This window comes from Anastrepha obliqua, chromosome 3 (genome assembly GCF_027943255.1).
Source record: "Anastrepha obliqua isolate idAnaObli1 chromosome 3, idAnaObli1_1.0, whole genome shotgun sequence".
Lineage (NCBI taxonomy): Eukaryota > Metazoa > Arthropoda > Insecta > Diptera > Tephritidae > Anastrepha > Anastrepha obliqua.
In genome coordinates this window covers 107291105-107310828 of record NC_072894.1, presented here as the reverse complement: position 1 = coordinate 107310828, position 19724 = coordinate 107291105, and the positions used below count along the sequence as shown (strand labels likewise).

General features: G+C 39.7%; 1 protein-coding gene across 8 annotated transcripts in view; it reads right to left on the bottom strand.

Annotated features, from left to right (window-relative positions):
• LOC129243012 (sodium-independent sulfate anion transporter) overlaps positions 1 to 19724 on the bottom strand; it is a 46711-nt gene that overhangs the window by 7830 nt on the left and 19157 nt on the right. For 2 of the 8 annotated variants that reach the window (XM_054880032.1, XM_054880025.1), the window contains exons 1-10: positions 16924 to 17054; positions 9541 to 9717; positions 9245 to 9449; positions 9076 to 9161; positions 8603 to 8743; positions 6255 to 6509; positions 5822 to 6172; positions 3011 to 3184; positions 2785 to 2932; positions 2534 to 2713 (exon numbers count right to left, since the gene is read on the bottom strand). In XM_054880032.1, the coding sequence (XP_054736007.1) occupies positions 2534 to 2713; positions 2785 to 2932; positions 3011 to 3184; positions 5822 to 6172; positions 6255 to 6509; positions 8603 to 8743; positions 9076 to 9161; positions 9245 to 9449; positions 9541 to 9705 (1705 nt within the window). In that variant the 5' untranslated portion in view covers positions 9706 to 9717; positions 16924 to 17054. The other 6 variants (XM_054880030.1, XM_054880031.1, XM_054880028.1 and 3 more) reach the window with 6 other exon arrangements.

Here is a 19724-nt window from a genome sequence, read left to right as displayed (position 1 = left end):
TTTACGTATCAGATCAGTCCATAAGTTCGTGCGTAGTTTACCCATAATTTCACTTTTGTACAATACAATTTTTGCATACAAAAAATTATTCGCGTAATATAACGGAACTATTTATATTTCCTTTGATATATTGTGCATTCAACAAGTGATTTTAATCGCGGATAGAAACACGTGTTGTTAAAAAATAAAATGGAATCTTCGAACGCGTATAAGAGGCATATTTTGTATTTTTTTTTTAAAGTGGTAAAAATGCAACAACTGCTGCTGCAGAAATAAACACTGTTCAAAAGTGGTTTTCAAAATTCCGAAGTGGTAACTGCGACGTGGAGGATGCCCCGCGCGCTGGTCGTCCTGAAGTCTTTTAACTTCGACGCCTTGCTCAAACTTGTGGAAGCTGAGCCAAATTTGACAGTCAATATGATAGCTCAGAGGATAAATTCATCGCATGAAATAGTTCACAGGCACCTGATTCAGTTGGGAAAGGTTTCAAAGCTGGGAAAATGGGTTCCGCATTGACTTTCCGTCGCCAAACTTCAGCAGAGAGTGAATGTGTTTCTCAGTTGCTGCAACGGCTTGAAAATGAAAGTTTTTGGAACCGTATCGTTACTGGTGATGAACAATGGGTTCTTTACAATAATCCTGTTAGCACACGCCAATGGTTAGATAAAGATGAAACACCAGAACCGACCCTTAGAGATGGACTTCACCCCAAGAAGATTCTCCTCTCTATTTGGTGGGATATGGCCGGTACTGTTTTTAATGAACTTCTGGAACCAAACCAGACGATAACTGCTGATTATTATTCCCATTTGCTATCAAACCTGAGTGAGGCACTTAACAAAAATCGACCGTCTCTAGTGAATAGACGCAAAGTTTTGTTTCACCACGACAACGCAAGACCTCATACCGCAAGGCAAACATTAGGCAAGCTGAACAAGCTCGGATGGGAGCTAATGCCGCATCCACCATACTCTCCGGATATTGCACCTTGTGATTATCACCTTTTCCGTGGACTTCAATCCCATATGCGTAACAAGAACTACTCCTCAAAAGAAGCTATAAAAAGGGATATCGAAGCGTACTTTGGCTCCAAGGACAACAAATTTTTTGAGCAGGGAATTAAAAATGTGCCTAAACGTTGCACAGTGGTCCGGCGGCCGGACAAAATTCAATTTTTCAACATTTTTGAAATAAAAATTTGATAATGCAGATGTTTTCTTAAATATTCAAGGTAGATTTCCTGAAAATATTACTTAATTTAAAAAATTTTTCATTGTAGGTTTTTGACTTTAAACATGAAATTGTATGCAAATCGTACTTCATACAAGAGTTTCATTTTCATGTCTGCAAATAAATATTACCATTTGATTGTTAACCAAATATTGAAAAAAAAGATAATTGAATATATTAACGGAAACAGTAATAATTCTTTTAAGTTGTGGTACAAAATCCAATTTTTTTTTTTTGAAATTTCAAAATTTTTCGAATTTTTTTTTTTTTAAAGATCATTTTTTCGAGTGGTCCACACCGGTCCACTTGAACTCAACATGAGTGATGTAGCCACATATTTCAGCTATGATCTCAAACTGAAACCTGTTGCGCAAAGTTGCGCAAATTAAAAATAATGTAGCTTTTGTGCATTTACCCACAGGCAAAACGTTACATATGGCTTATGCAATTTTGTGTAAAAGACAGAAAAAGACATCACAGACCCCATCAGCATTAAGAGACAATTAAAAAAACAATGACAGATTTATTTAATGCTTTGCTTTGTTCATCAGATGTAGTTATAATATCAAAAACTAAGGTTCCGAAAAACAAGCCAAAACCACCATTTTCAAAAATTTGAAAAATGATCCAGCCTCAGAAAACAGCTCATCAGAAACCGAGTATTCTGAATCATAAAAAAAAATTAAAAATGAAAAAACAAAAAAACAACTAAATATCAAAAAAAAATTTAAAAACTAAAACAAAAAAAAAATTTAAATTAAAAATAAAAAAAAAATTAAAAATAAAAAAAAATTTTAAAATTAAAAAAAAAAAATAAAAAAAATCTAAAAACAAAAAAAAAATGAGGAGAGAATAACCTTACCGTAAACCTCCACGTGGTACTCTCTGGGGTCGTGAAAAATGTAAAAATGAACTCACCAGCTAATTACGGAAGTAAAAATGTATTTATAGTATTCAATGAATTTAAAATTTGCTAAAACTAAGGTCAGGCGTCATCACTGATTCTTAAAACCCCTAAATATATGTTTTCAGCTTAATTAAATGAGTTTTTGAATTTTGTCCGCCAACGCCTTCTGGTCGGACCACTGTGCGTTGGGAAGACATTGTAAATAATGAAGGAAAATATATTATTGATTAATAAATACTTTAAAAAACGCACGAACTTATGGACTGACCTGATACTTGGTTAGTTTTTACTAGGCATAGACACCAAAAAAGGCCAATTAATTGCTCCCATTTTCACATTTACGATTTAAAATTTTACAAATTTTTCCAATATAAAAATGTGTAGCGCTTTACTTACTGTTATCCAATATATATTCCAAATCATCTGGGGATTCTATAGTTGGAAATTCACAATTTGTAGACTCTTTCAGTATTACGCTGATCTCTTTCGAAGCTTTCATTAGAAAGAGTGGCACAGAATTGCTTGCCAATTCTTTATGCAAAGCGCCCATGCCGCGCGCAACCGTAAAATCGAGCTCTACAAAGGCGGAAAAATTAAATTTGCTATAATCTGTAATAATAAAAAATTCAATAAAATCAATTGCTAACCATGCATATTGGCACAGTCCAACACAACCGGCGCACTGCCATGCATAGCCACAGCCTTTGAGATACCCGTACGCACCCACTCGATAGCTGGGAAGTAGAGCGAACTGTGTATGGGACGCATGAGAATGTACTCAGTGCCGTTGGTGGTCTAAAATGGTTGAGTCAAAAGTGTTAGGTTCGCAATTTTTTTTTTGTTAGTCAATAAAAAATCCAATTTGCTGAATACCCTTAATTTGGATACGCTAAGTGCTGGCCTTGCGGCGCGATACACCAAATACGCCACATCTACTCCCACACCCAACAGCAAGCCGATTTCCACGCCAATTGCCAAACTGACGACGAATGTGATGGCGCCGGGAAGCAATTCACGACGACTGCAGCGCCACAGTGGTTTAACGACCTGGAAAGAAATTTGGTAAGATAGGTTTTTGTTTAAATTTTTTATTGTAAACGTAGTGGTGATAAACTTTACTATTTAGGAGCACTCAAGTTTATCATAAAAATCTAAGCATTATAAAAAAAACGTAAAAAATTAAATGAATAAATAAATCTGATTCAAAAGCTTGCGAATATTCATTTAAAAAGTTTTTTTTTATTTTAACGTGAGCAGTTGGAATAACATAAACTCACTTTTGATGGAGTGCTCTTTTTTTTGCGCAATTCCACCAGTCGTTCGGGACTTTTCAGCATGAAAGAAGTCATGCTGATGGGTCCAAAGCTTTTGGGCTGGTGTAGTCATCTCTTCCTACCTTTGGGGTGAAGGCGATCCTCACCATCTTCCAAGAGCGTGGTATATAGGCCAGTGCCTGGCATGCAGAGAAGATTTTCTTCAAGGCTACTATCAGACACTCTACGCCTTTCTTCAGCATGACAGGATACATGTCATCTGGTCCGGGCGGCTTGTAGCCGATGATGTTGTAGATTTGATGGCAAATCGAATGGCGACCTCATTTACCACTGATCTGGCAACGTACCAGTCATGCCGCGACAGTGTAGCAGCTCTGACAACCGCCTCTATCAATAAGGGCTGTTGCCGGCCGACGTTTATCTGATTACCTGGAAAGTGAGATTCCTCTCCGTGAAGGAGCCATCAGATTTCCTAAGTGACCCCAGCTTTGCAGTTGGGTCCCTTTTCAGGATCCTAACCCTTTTCGCTATAGGAGGCTCTTTTCGATTCCCGAATAAGCCTTTTGAAATTCTTCTGAACATCACGATATCACTCCCAGTCCTCAGCAAGGTTAGTCTTGAGGGCCACGTTTGGAAGTTTTCTCGACACACGCCTCAACATCTGGATTCCATCAAGGAATGGGAGTCCGGTCAGGGAGAGGTCGAATTGGACATGCTGACTCAAACATTCAGTTAAGGCATCGTTGAGTTTCTCAACAGCCGCCTTAATAGCCTGTTCTTTCCGAAATCTTGGTGGCGTCCCGTCAAGGTCCCGCAACGCCCCACTGAAGTTCTGCAGGTTTTTCTGGGGTTTATAGAGAACAATGGCATTTGTGCCTCCTCGCCACACTGAAACTCAATGTACCTGTGGTCTGAGCACGAATCTTCGACAAAGACTCTTTTTGATTGACTACCCAAATTTTGAGTTTGATAGGGTTTGGAGTGGTAATTAGAGGATTAATTAGAAGATGATAGGGATAGTAATTCAAAGAGATCTAAGATAATTGGTTGCCCGAAGACGTGACCCACTTGAACGAGAAAGATAGATCCGTCCTTTGTGATGGTCAGTCAAGTTAATATCGGGTGGTTTTTAAGAGCTTGAGAGCTTCAAATGATAACACAGTACAGAAATATTGTTGAAATGCATTTTTTATTATAATTTCGTCAATAATTTCATATCCAGCATTGGCAAGTTGCGCCGTCTTGTTGGAACCAAATGACGTGGATGATTAGCTGATTAATTTGAGGAACGAAAAATTCAGTCAGCATGGCTCGATAGGGTTCGCCATTCGTCGTTCACGGCAACTTCTTCCTCATTTCGAAAGAAATAAGGCCCGATGATGCCGCCGGGTAAATTTTCAAAATTTGCAAGCGCTGTTCTGGCGTTAAACGATTCATGATGATGACTTCCCAAACCTTTTTTTTTTCTTGTTTACTCCACTCGGGATCATAGCCTCCACAAGGCTCAGTTTTGCTTTGGTTTCGTTAATCTATTTTGATTCAGAGTAGGTCATTAGACTTGTCGTTGCTTAGGAACAACGCCTTCTAACTGCTTAGAGCGCCATCTGTGTTTCACATTTTTCTGCCAGAAGGACCGCACAGATGGTTGAGGAATTCGCTAAATTTGGTGTGTCTGCGCTATTACCGTGGTCGCACGCTTTCTCTTGCTGGCGCCACTGATGCAATGTGTAACTGTGTGTTTTTCTTTGTTTTTGCAGCCACAATGCAAATAATGCTCTGACTATTGTGCGGGAGTAAGGATGGAAAGGATAAGGTTTTGGGATTGAGGAATTAGACTTTTTTTTGTGTCTTTAGAAACTGGGAAATAAGGTAAATTTGGAAAAGTGCGAAAACCGTGCTTTACGTGGGATTCGTACCCTCTAGGATGGTTGGCTAGTGCACTTACGCTAGACTACCGAGGCCGCTAAATCTTACTGAACAGAAATGTCAACACAGTTTGGCATTCTCAGCTGTCAAACCATAGTTATCGACAGCGATAGTTCTCAGGCAGCTGAAAAAACACCCTATACATGAACATTTTCAAATTTCGACAAATATTTTTCAATCGTATGTATATTTAGCCTAAAGAGTAGCGTTACTAATGATACTACAAGGTGGCGCAAAATTGATCACCTATCAGAAGATTTAATATATAATTTTTGCAAATGGCATCGTACGTCAATCACATTTCACACTTGTGAACTAGTTTTTTTTTTATACAATAAAAAAGTTATTGAAAAAAAATGGACGATTAATTTTGCGCCACCTTGTACTACTTAGCAGTTTTACTGCTCATAACGTTTCCAAATGTCCATTCAACTCACGCATAGAAGGTAAATCTAAACAAATAAAATTCTTCCATGCCACTCACCTCAAATTCGATCATGAATATCACCGCCGATATGATGACTGCGCTCAATGCCGCTTTTGGAATGTATTGGAAGTAGGGTGCCAGCAAGCCGAGCGCCAATAACACCAGAGCACTGGTGTAGAAACCACCAATGGGTGTACGCACACCACTCGCATGATTCACAGCACTGCGTGAGAAAGAGCCAGTAACCGGCATTGAAGAGAAAAACGAACCGACAACATTGGAGAGTGAAAGCGCAATCAATTCACGTGTCGGGCTTATGCCAGCACTGCTGAAAGCCTTCGATATGGCAACATTTCCCAGCACCGCGATTATGGGCAATATAAGCATGGAGGGTCCAAGCTCTTTAAGCTGCAAGAAAAATAGAACAGGAAATATCGAAATTTCTTGTGCATATTTTATTTAACTATTTGGTGTCTAAAAAGTATTTTACCATATCCACATAATCCTGTTCGATCGCAGTGCCATTTGGTAGCTGTATTGTGGTATGGAATTTGGGCACTTCAACGTCTGGAAAGCCGCTCTTTACTTTCCCCGTCAAGACAAACGGACATGACTCGCGTGTCTCACATGTGTTGTATGCTAAAATACTAGCGATGAGCACAATTAAGGCATTGCGACCCGTTGCAATGACCCAAAGTGTGCCGCTGAGTACACGACGGCCGGGTATTTTGACATCTTTCAGTTTCTGAAAAAACAAGAACAAGAAAAATATACATAAAGACGAACAATTCGATTCAAATTTAGTGAGAAGAAATAAGCTGATTAGTATTAGAAAAACGTCTTGGACTTCTAAACGAACCTCCTGTCGAGCCATTATCAAGTATTGCTCTTAACTCTAAAAGTTATTATTTCTGCTAACCAGAATTAAAATTATAATTTATATAAAGCACTATCTGCTGTGGCTATTGGCTATCTCTAGATATCTATCAGACATTTTACATGTTCATATGATGAAATTTTTGTGCAAGTAACATTTCTCTGGCCTGGGTTTCAGGACATAGGCACATGGAGGGAAATGAAATTGCTGATGACCTTTCCAGGTATGGGTTGTTGTTGTTGTTGTAGCAACAGCATAAACATTCCCCATGCATATACGAGGAATGCTGCTGAAGTGACAGTCCTTGGCCGGATATAAATCCGGGTCGTTCCGGTTACGTCGAACCGACTGTCGTGGGAACGACCATGTTTGCCTGAATTGCTTTCAGAGGTCTCCCACTCGGTCATGGGCATCCGCCTGACTGTTGTTAAAGAGGAATTGCACAACTTATTTCTCAGGAAAGCACAGATCAGATGGAGCTCTATTCCTCCGTGTGGTATTTCGATAACCCTGTGACCCCAGTACAATAGACGGGGGACTGAGAAAGTTCTAGAGACTCCACGCCATTCAATATCCAAACGTGTAGCTGTGCTTATCGGTCATTGGACGATCGGCACTCACGCAAAAAATCTAGGTTTACCATTTAATCCCCATCACAGAAGCTGTGAGGACATTTCAGAGAAGTACACTATTTAGCATTTTATTTGTAAATATCCGGGTTTGGCCGCCAGACAATTAAAGTCGTTGAGTGCTGCTTTCTTCGGCAGCTCGAGGCAGTGGTCCAACCTAAATCCCATCAACCTTCTCCGTTATATCTTTAGCTCTGGTTGGCTGTAGTTATTTGCCCGTTGGAGGGTATCAAAACGGGGCTTTAGTGCTACTTGGCGAGTGCCAGTCTGATACTTCACATATCCATGGTCCAATTATCCCACTACTTGACAAGGTACACTAAACCGTCACTTTGCGAGTGTGAAGTGTCTGTTGATGTTTTAATACTAGGTTCCGTCCTTTAGGTAACCAATAACGGCAATTTTGCTTATTTACACTTCCATTTAAATGGAAATGAGCTGCATCACTTCAGAAGATAGTGTTTACCGTACAAAATCGCTCCAGCATTGTCCCACAGAAGGTGTTCGCCGTAGCCGAATGGGTTTGTGCGTGACTATCATTCGAATCTCGGTGAAACACCAAAATGAAGAAAAAACGTTTTCTAATAGCAATCGCCCCTCGGCAGGCAATGGCTCCGAGTGTATGTCTGCCATGAAAAACCTCCTCATAAAAAATATCTGCCGTTCGGAGTCGGCTTGAAACTGTAGGTCCCTCCATTTGTGGAACAACATCAAGACGCAAGCCACAAATAGGATTAGGAGCTCGACAAAACACCCAAAAAGGATCTCGCAGAAATTTTTACACAAATCGCGATGGTTGAACTTAAGTGCTTCTACGAGTTGAAGGGGTAGAGGATCTAAGACTCTCGCTCCATATTTTGAGTACAATAGTTTTTGAAAGTTCTAGGGGAGCCATTCTCTTGCGCATCGGCTGACGCGGATTATCGTCCAAATTCGTAGCGACAAGTTCAATATTTCCACTAGTCCTCGATGTATCCACTATTTGCCACCGAAATTGTTGCCCGGAACGAATCAAATTTTCACTTGGGGTATCACGTAAATGTCAATTATTGTAGCGTCTACCAAAATACTTCGTTTGCGAACGCACGTTGGTCACCCATTCACTGCGACATCGTGACTAAATACCTAACCCGCACGAATAACGCAGCTAACGCGGTCCCCTCCCACTCATATGCTCAGCGGTTAGGAACAAACTTTAAATTTAAAAACTAATTCTGCCACCGGACACCCTGTATTCTTATTTGGGATTTAGCATTGCGACCTGAAAGATCTACTAGGTATTGCGTCCCTTCCACATAACAAGAATGCACTTATTTCCATCAATTTACTCACCCGCAACAGGAGCAGTATGGTGATTGCAATGATGCCCAATGTAAAATCGCCGTAGCGAATATTGTCCAAATTGGTGAAAACCGATTGCATGGTTTTCAAAAAGCCTGAACCGCCACCCCCGCCGCGAATACCCAGCAGGCCCTGAAACGTACACAGTTTATCAATAAAAAAACTACATGAAATTTAGAAATCGGTGAAATATTATATACAAGATGGCGCAAAATTTATCATCCAATTTTGTTTTTGAATAATTTTCTTACTAAATACAAAAAATATTAAATACAAAAAAAAATTTCAGTGATGAAAATCTTTATTTTGACCTTCAAGCGTTCCTTTGCTTGTCTGTAAACTGCTGCTTTCCAGTTCACAAGTGTCAAATATGATTAACGTACATCATTTGCAAGAAATATAAACCTATGGCGATTAATTTTGCGCCTCTTTGTATTATATATGAACCCCTATAGTGTACTTACTTTCAACTGCGAGGTGCCAATTATGACCGCTGTCGCTGAGGTGAAACCCACGGTAACTGGCAGTGAAATTAGGTCCACAAGTGCGCCTTTATGTAAACATGAAGAATAAAAGTTTCCACATACAAATTATTCCATTCAATTAATATACTTCATATGCAAAGCTGCCTACCTAAGCGCAGCACAGCCATTAGAAACTCAACAATTCCCGAGATCAAGCAAAGCAATATCGCATAAGCTGGACCTGAGTTCAAACCGAAGCTCGTATGCCGGCTGGTCATTAGCGCCAGCAATGCTGTTGGTCCGATAGTAACTTGTCGGCAGGAGCCCAAAAAGGCATAAACAATGCCACCAATAAATGCAGAGTACAGGCCATACTGAAAAGTTTCGAGGTAGATGGATATGTGAGTATGTAGTGGTGAAAAATATTTCTAGTTATTTGTCAAGCTGCATGGGGCGGGTACTCACTTGTGGTTCCAGCCCGGCCAATGTTGCATAGGCCAGACCCTGTGGCAATACCGTTAGACCCACAGTAATGCCCGCAATCAGATCGGCTATAGCATCTTGCGCCGTATAGCCATGCAACCATTTGATGCCCGGCAATAGTCGGTAAGCGACGTCCAATGGTCTCATGATTCAATAAAGCTGAAATAGAAAATTGTGAATTTTAAGTTAAGTGCTTATTTGTGACAAGCTACAAATTACTTTTTAACTACACTTTAGAGTAGCGCACATAGAATTTGTTATAACAAAGGCTGTAAGCGTAACGAAGCTTGCATGTTCAGTAAACTTATTATTAGTATTTCCAATCCAATTATTATTTCTTTAGTAGTTTTAAATGGAAATAAATTTTAAAAACTCCCTGCATTGTGTTGGAATAATAATAGGCGCATAATAGGACTTATCTATTGTTGCAAGCTTTGCAGTCGCAATTTCAGTTTGTAAAGCCTATTTATAATAGTTTTCAATAGGAGTTGACACCCTACTGGAAATTTTAGTTAAATGCAAAGGGAGGTAATGGAAAGGATGGATTATGGGCTGATTTATTTTTAGCAATGTTATAAAAAGACAATTTCATATTTTTCAATTATTTTTGCATAACTGTCTGGCCATATTCCGATCCTCTCACGATCTATGCGGCGATTAAATGTAATATTGTGCTTAAAAAAGGTCTTTAAGACCTCTTTTGACTAAATCCAGTCGTGTGTAACAGCATTTAAAAATGAAGGTAAAAAAAGATAATTCGAAATATTCAATGCAACCACGTTGACCCTGAAATAAGCGATATTAGGTGCATTCGCTGAGGTACTTCGTTTTGTCCTCGTTCACCACCAGACCCATTCGCTTTGCCTCTTTATCCAGTTTGGAGAAGGCAGAACTAACAGCGCGGTTGGTAAGGCCGATGATGATGTCAATATCAGCGGCATACGCCAGCAATTGTACGCTCTTATAAAAAATTGTGCCTGAGCGATTAAGTTCTGCGACTCGTACGATGCTCTCCAACATCAGGTTAAAGAAGTCACACGACAGCGAGTCACCCTGTCTGAAACCTCGTTTGGTATCAAACGGCTCGGAGAGGTCTTTCCCAATTCGGACGGCGCTGCTGGTGTTGAGCAACGTCATCTTACATAGCCGTATTAGTTTTGCGGGGATACCAAATTCAGACATCGCGGCATACAGGTAACTCCTTTCCGTACTGTCGAATGCAGCTTTGAAGTCGACGAAAAGATGGTGTGTGTCGATTCTCCTTTCATGGGTCTTTTCCAAGATTTGGCGTATTGAGAATATTTGGTCGATGGTAGACTTTCCAGGTCTGAAGCCACACTGATAAGGTCCAATCAGTTGGTTGACGGTGGGCTTCACCTTTCACACAATACGCTCGCTAGAACCTTATAGGCGATATTTAGAAGACTAATCCCGCGGTAATTGGCACAAATTGCAGGATCGCCCTTCTTGTGGATTGGGCAGAGCACACTTAAACTCCAATCGGCAGGCATGCTTTCATCCGACCATATTTTGCATAGAAGCTGATGCATGCACCTTACCAGCTCCTCGCCGAATAGCTCACCCGGCAGTCCGTCGGCGCCCGCGGCTTTGTTGTTCTTTAGCCGCGTTATCGCTATTCTCACCTCGTCATGATCGGGTAGCGGAACGACAATTCGACGTAGAATCTCTCTTGCCAACAAGTGCTACTTTGGACTAAGTAGGCAATTGAGTAGTAAAGTCCTCTCTCGACGAACAAAACTAACACTCTACAAGACTCTCATCATGCCCGTCCCAACGTATGGCGCAGAAGCTTGGACGATGACAACATCCGATGAAGCGACGCTTGGAGTGTTCGAGAGAAAAGTTCTGCGTAAGATTTTTGGACCTTTGCACGTTGGCAACGGCGAATATCGCAGACGATGGAACGATGAGCTGTATGAGCTTTACGACGACATAGACATAGCGCAGCGAATAAAGATCCAGCGGTTACGTTGGCTGGGTCATGTCGTCCGAATGGATACAAACGCTCCGGCTTTGAAAGTATTCGATGCGGTACCAGCTGGTGGTAGCAGAGGAAGAGGGCGGCCTCCTCTGCGTTGGAAAGATCAGGTGGAGAAGGACTTGGCTTCACTTGGTGTGTCCAACTGGCGCCGGTTAGCACGAGAAAGAAACGACTGGCGCGCTTTGTTAAACTCGGCCAAAATCGCGTAAGCGGTTATAGCGCCAATTAAGAAGAAGAAGAAGGTGCATTCGCTGTGCCCTTTCTCTGCTCGCTAATATAAGAATTATATAAATGTCCCCACATTGTTGAAACTCCTGCACAATCACCGGATTGGAACGTCGTTGAAAATTTGAGGTCGGTTTTGAAGGAAAATTTAAGAAAATATGACATCCGTAACAAATCTCATCTTCAAAAGGCGATACTTGAAGAGTGGAAAGAAATTTGTCCAGAATACATAAGAAAATAAAAAAAATATCGACTCAGGGCGTTGAGGGCCCTACAACAAGTGCGGTGGTTGCGGTTGCGGTATCTATAAAAGGTAGTGCGGTTAGAATAGTTGATTGCTTCTTCTTCAACTCGCCTTTAATTTTGAAATGTAAGTCAAACGGAATAACGGAAAGTTTTTGTTGTGTTGTGAATACGCGACAAATAATTTTATCTACTTGTCATTCGTTCCATTCTTCTATTCTCTTTCCTTGACGGTAGGTGAAATGGTTGAAGTGCCAGTCTGGCACACCTCAAGTAGCAATAAAGCGCCGTTTTGATACACTCCTACGGGCAGATAACTACAGTCAGCCAGAGCTGTTGATATAATGGAGAAGATTGATGGAATTTAGGTTGGCCCACTGCCCCAGACTGTCGAAGAAAGGAGCACCCAGTGATCTTAATCATCTAGCTGCCAAACCCGTACATTTACAGAGAAAGTGCTCAACAGTCTCCTTCTCTGAAATGTCCCCACAGATTCTGCAATAGGGGTTAAATGGTAACCCTAGCTTTCTCGCGTGTGCGCCGATCGTTCAGTGACCGATAAACACAGCTACGAGTGTGGAAATTGAATGGCGAGAAGTACAAAGGACTCTCTGAGTCCTACGTATATTGTACTGGGGTCAAAGGGTTTTCGAAATAGCACATGAAGAAATGCGTTTTCCTGAAAAATAATATGTGCAGCTCCCCTTTAACCACTGTCAGGGGGATGCCGATGCCCGAGTAGGAGGTCTCTGAGGCCAATTCAGTTTCTTCCTGGTAATCTCATCAGCAATTTTATTTCCCTCTATGTTCCTATAGCCTGGAACCCAGACCAGAGAAATATTACCTGCACACCCAAGAGATTTGATATCCTCATTACACGAGTTTACTAGTTTCGATCTGCACTATGGCGTCGTCAGAGCCTTGATTGCGGCTTGACTATCGGAGAAAATGTTAATATCTTCCTCACTCCCGCATTCCTTAAGCATTTTGCATGCTTGCGGGATCGAAAAGACTTCTGCTTGAAAAACATTAGCAGAGTTCAATCGTTTAACGGAGATAAATAAATTGGCTGATTTAGAGAAAACCCTTGCTCCGACTCCCGATTCCATCTTGGGACCATCAGTGAAGACAGAGGTGCAGCCTCGATCCAATCCTGCCTATTTGGAAAGATTGCCGATAGCACGACCCTCAAACTCTAATTTGCGGATAGGGAGATCTGTTCGAAGTTCGAAAAAATACGGTGTTAACTGCCTGAAAATGCTATCATGTCCCTTGAGAGATTGCCTCCAGAGGCCAATCTCCTTTAACCCGATTGCACTTTGAGGTGCGATGGAAATAACGTGAAAGTGAATGGGAAGTAAGTACAAAACGACATTCAGGGCAGCAGTGGGGCAAGTTTTACATGCTCCGGTGATGCCAATGCATGCAGTGCTTTGCAACCTCCGCAGTTTAGTAATATTATAGCCCTTCCGAAGAGCTTGCCACCAAACTAGGCATCCATACGTTAAAATTGGTAAAACCGCTACGCTGTACATCCACAGCACGACCTGTGGCTTGAGTCCCCATTTTTTACCAAACATATTGTTGATTTGCAGGAGAAGAAGGCTATACTGACCTTATTTACCCGATTTTCAATGTGTAGCTTCCAATGGAGTTTGGAGTCAAGTGGTGGTTAATTTGCGAAGTCGAAAGGGTGGAGGTTTATATTTTCTGGTAAATAGCACCAGCTCCGTTTTGTCAGAGTTTACTCTGACTGAGTACAGCCACTAACCTTTCGAAAATCTCATCCATGACTGAGGAAAACGGTCTCGATACCATCAGGACTAAGTCACCAGCGTATGCTACTACCTTACCCCACACTTATTTAGCATTATCAGACCTTCATCAATAGCAACTAGCCAAAGTAGGGGCGAAAGAGCACCACCTTGCAGCATCCCCCTGTGAACGAATCTAGTGACTTTAGCCCCTCTAGCGACCACATTAACTTCCTTGCAGCCAAGCAGGGAAGAGATCCAGAGACAGATAGGTCTTTCCACCTCTAGTTCCTTGACAGTTCTAATTTAAAAAAATTTGTTCTTGCTACCACCTTGAAAAGCCGAATCTTGGCTTTTCCAATAGTTACATTTCAATAGCTATCAAACCAATCCAGCTGTCAAAGTATTCTGCATGTTTTGCCACTTCATCATGTATTGTTCACGCTTGGCGAACGTTTGGAAATTTCGTCTGAATGGTAAATAGGTGAGTCCATATTTTAGCCAAAAATCTTATTCTCGAATGAGATCCATTTTAGGCTCAGTGGCTATGTCAAGCAAAATTTCTGTTATTGGAGCGAACACGACTCGCAGGTGTTCGACCAAGCATCAATACATATATAAAGATTGTCCGTTGTTTATAGCAAAGCGATAATGAGGTGGGAAGCATCGATAGTCACATCAGAATCAGAATGTTTTTAAGTTCATGCAAGAGTTTAAATACTTAGGCGTAGTACTCAGCATAAATAAGGGTATGGCCTTATCTATACACGACCGTATTCAGGCAGCTAACAGAGCATATTTTGGCCTTATCAAACTTATGAAGTCTTCATTGAAATCAAAGGAACAAAAACTGCAGATGTACAAAACTATTGTATAACAAGACCGGTTCTCACCTACGGCTGAGTCCTTAAGGTTAATGAAGTGAATTTACTGATGCGATTTGAAGAAGAATATTCCGCCCTATACAATTAGAAGACGATACATATCGTATACGGTATAACCACGAGCTCAGTGGTTTAATTCGGGAGGAAATGCAATGTGAAGTCTCAAAGGTTAAGGTGGTATGGACTCATTTTAAGGATGATCAGCGAAAGAGCGACCAAAAAAGTATTTGAAGCAAACGCTGAAGAAGCAAGAAGGAGAGGACGGTCAAGGAGACGATGCTTGTAAGACGTAGAAGACGATATACGAAAGATGAAAATCTGACAACGTAGAGCGAAAACGGACTGTCGATAAGAATGGAGGCGTATTGATGATGATGCTTGCAGCTCTGCTAGTGCAGCGGAGACTGCCGTTGAACTGCCACTCCATTCATTATGACATGAATGTGGATTGAAAATTTAGTCAATCAATCAATTTGATATCTCCCACTGTTGTTGTTTTATTTAAATTTACCATATTTTACTATTGTTCTTATCCAATAGTGAAGCGAGTAGAACGGTAGAGGACGACAGGGGGTTCGGTAGATACAGGGTCCGGCACTCGAAGTGTAACCAATTTCAGCTGATGCACGGGCATCAGAATGCCTAAAAAACAACGTTCCGGACATCCACACAATGGCAAATTCACCAGACGCTAATCCGATGGATTATTCTCTTTGGGTCATTTTGGGGAGCAACGTTCGAACTGAAAGATTTACCAGTCTCGAGGCGTTGAAAAAACCCATTGTCCACAAGTGGGCCAAAATACCTGCAAGCCACTTTCGGGCATCTGCGACTTGTTTCTGGACCATCTCAAGGCCATAGTCAAGGCAAAATGTGGTCATATCGAGCAAAAGTAAATTCATTCTTAGTTTTGTGCTATTTTCACACATTTTTTACTTTGAATTGAATAAGAGTAATTTTCCAAACTAAATTTGTGGCCTTTTTAATTATTTATACTTTGAGTACCCGGCTTGCGACTTGTTTCTGGACCATCTCAAGGCCATAGTCAAGGCAAAATGTGGTCATATCGAGCAAAAGTAAATTCATTCTTAGTTTTGTGCTATTTTCACACATTTTTTACTTTGAATTGAATAAGAGTAATTTTCCAAACTAAATTTGTGGCCTTTTTAATTATTTATACTTTGAGTACCCGGTGCCCTGTAACCTGAAAAATACAGGCTTCCAATACATCTTGGCCGTAAACAAACTAGAAAGGAAAAAACAAACAAATAATGATCAGTCAAAATGTGTACTAACCTAAATTCAGCTTTCGATTTTTGCTACTAGAAATTTAGCATTTAAAAATTTTAATTCACTAAAGGGAATTTTTTATTCACAACTCGCAAAAAAGAGATTAACTATTATTAGCTTCATTTGTAGTGCTTTGGATTTGAAAAGTATTTTTGTTTTTTCGTATTACCCCAAATTGACGTTCAGCACCGATAGTACGTTACCCACTAAACGCAATTCTCGGTAATGCCTTCACTTCATATCTTTTGGTATTTGTTTTCACAATTTTACGTTTTCTTTTTTCATTCTTTCCTAAAAGTTTTAAATAGCAAACAAAAATAGGTATTATTCTTTTTTCAAAGTTAGACAAACTTTCACGATCGTCATTCAGCAAGGTGTTGCTAATGCATTATGAATAGAGTCAGTAATTGACTGCCGTCAAATGCGCCTTTTATCGCCTCCATTAAAATTTGTTTACAAATTCCGCTTGTATGAAGCCTGAATTGATTCAGTTAGCGGATTTTCAATGAAAATGTATACAGCTGTTCCCTTGATGCTCGAAGACTGTCAACTTTTTAGTTCTACATGGCACAAAAGCAAGGAAAAATTGTATAACTGTTTTGTTTTTTCATCGGAAATATTATATTATATTTGTTTACAATAGCAATTTGCACAAGTGTGCTCACCTTTTTTTGTTTTGTTTTGGAAGGTGTGTTACTTTGTTGTTTATAATTTTGAAATGAAGGCGTTGTGTTAGTTGTTGGCTTTAATAGTTTATAGTTTTCGCTTGCTCATCAGCATTAAAATAATATACCTCAACTGGTTGTTTATGCCACTGTCTCTCAGCTTATTTGTTCACCAAATAAATTCCATTTAATCGCAATGAAAAATTTTAATTTAACTTATTATTCAATAAATTTTTAAGCACTTTTAAGTTTTTGATTTATAGAATAATTATATGAATGGATGTACATACACACATACATACTTATTTTATTTGTATAGAAGTGGAATATTGAACAACAAAAAAAACGAACTAACGCCTTCGAAGCAAATTCGAAATTCAGAACGTGCGCCAACTTTTAACTGTAACCAACAACTGATCGACCTTAAACACCCAATGTGATGGCAAACTTATACTGAGCGCGCTATGCCGGCAACCGGCTCAGACTACAGCAACTAACGCACTGAGGCGAGCGGAGTACAGTGGGAACTTTTCATGTGAATTATGCTTAAAATATATCTTTAATGTGCCCTATATCACACATTTTCATTTTCTTTATTTATTGAACCTTTCTTGCAGTAGAAACTCGCAGTAAGTTTACAAATCTTATGTGCTAGAGTATTATGTTTCCTTGCTAGTGCTAAGAAACTAACTTTTTATTCAATGAAATATATATGTACATATATGATTGAATCGGGTATGAATGTGATGGAAGTGAATGAATGGAGGTAGCCAGAAAGGACGGGTTTCCACTCTCTGATTCTTCGTAGCTGGAAGTCGGAAAGGACTATAATAGTTTGCAGTTTCCCTTAAAAATTCCGTTATCCTTTGTGCATATTGTGCAATTTTTTCGAGTAATAAAGTCTCCGAATTTTCGTAGCTGGAAGCCGGAAAACCCTAGTTCCCAGTCTGGAGTATGTGCGATTTGTTTCGTTTTTTTGATATGATGGAATTGGATGGAGGGAGCTGGAAAGGCCTACCTCCCAGTCTTCCTTGAAACTGCGTTTATCTTTCGTTTAGAAATAGATTTCGGGCTAGTTTATTGGGATGGTCTTCTTGCTTTTGTAGGTATTTTTTGCTCAAACGTACTATTTCATCGGCTACCCGAGGTATGCAAATGTCTCTGTGAATGTTAGCGTTCTTTATGTACCATTTTTTTGTTTCGTTTTTTTTTCTTTGTTCACTCCTCTCGTGAGCATAGGACCTCGACATGACCCTTCCATCGTAAACGGTTTTGTGCTGTTGTTTTTGCACCGTCCCATGAGATGTCGGCATCTGCTAGTTCGCGCAGCATCAACCTTCTCCAAGCGTTTTTTGATCGACCGCGACCTCTGCTCCCTTGTGGGTTCTAGTCCAGTACCATTCTCGTGATGCTATCTGGTGGTTTTCTCAATGTGTGACCTATCCATCGCCACTTTCTGCGTTTGATTTGCCTAAGGAGGGGTTCCTCATTCATTAAGATAATGCAGAGATATTTATTGATGAAGAATTGTAGTGGGATGACCATGGAACTCCCGTAATTATTCGCAATGCTTTATATTGCACTCTCTGAAGTTCCCTCTCAGTTCCCGCGTTTCTATATTATATGCCCATATTGGTTATAGCATGGCTTAATATAGTAGCACTTTGTACTCTAGAGAAAAATTCTGATTTCCAATAAAGCATCCAATATAGGTTTTTCACTTTAAGCTTGATATTAGTCACTTTCTTTTCAATATGCGAATCTGCTATCTAAGTGAATTTCAAAATATTTTATTTTATTTTTTTGTGGTATATTCTGATCATTAATTGTAACTGCAGGGCAAGTTTCTTTCCATAGAGTAAAAGTAATATGCATGCATTTGGTTTCATTAACCTTCATTCTCCAGTTTTTAAGCCAAGCTTCTAATGCATTTATATGCCTTTGTAGTGTAGGCGTTGCCAATATTTGTAAGATATTATACTCTAAGAGAAAAAAAAAATACTCTAAGAAAATGCAAAAAAAAATCCAATTTTTTGAAAATTCTGATTACCCCTAATCCCTTAAACCGAACCAATATATATAACATTTGTGATAAATTAATTAACTTTATTGGCTATTTTTTACCACAATTTGCCCACTGTATTATTTTCGCCTTGTTTTTCCCAATTGCGATTATGACTATGAATGATGTGTTCGTTAACGTTGAAAAAACAAAATAAATAAAAAAATTTAGAGCGCGCGCTACAGTTTGACCTGCATTATGGTGGTGGCTGCTCTGCTCTCTTTGTTGTTGGTTTTTTTTTGTGCGCCATCACGTTTTGAGGATAAATCTACTGCGAAAAACCAGAAGTATGTGGTTTTCAGCGCGATATGCCAAACAAAACATTTATTATTGTATTATATTTATCAGTACAAACACATGAAGCGACGAACAAGTGCTCTCAGTTTTCTCTCACACTCTCAGTTTATTATTTATTTTTGCTTTTTGGTTTATTTTGTTGGCGAAACACGAAAGCCTAAATCAAAAGTGTTGTGAGTTAATTGGGAATGAAATTGGAATTGATAAACTAATTGAAGTAGTCAATATTTACTTAAGGGAAAAAATGTAGTATATTTACATACATACCTACATACATACATACTTCATGAATTATTAATATTTTAAAACATTGAATATTATTATTTTATAATACTTATTTTAAAATTGTATTTTATGAATAGTTAAGCCAGCTGTAATTAACAATTTGAGTATCGTTATTTACTTACATACAGTGCCTTAAATAATTATGGCACTAGTACTTATTGACAAGTTTTGATAATTTATTTGTTTCTCATTCAATTATAATTTTTTTTTTTTTTATGAAAATATAGTGCAGTCTGTTGTTGGGTGATCGGCACTCATGCGGAGAAGCTTGGAATTCCGTACAACCCCAATTGAAAAAGCTGTGGGGATACTGCAGAGAAAGAGACTGTTGAGCCCTTTCTTTGCAAATTTCCGGCTCTGGCGGCTAGGCGCTTGAGATTCCTTAGCGTACCCTTTGGGGATGGCTTGCGGAACGTCTCCAGCCTAGATCAGTTTTCTCTCCTCTACTACATCAACAGC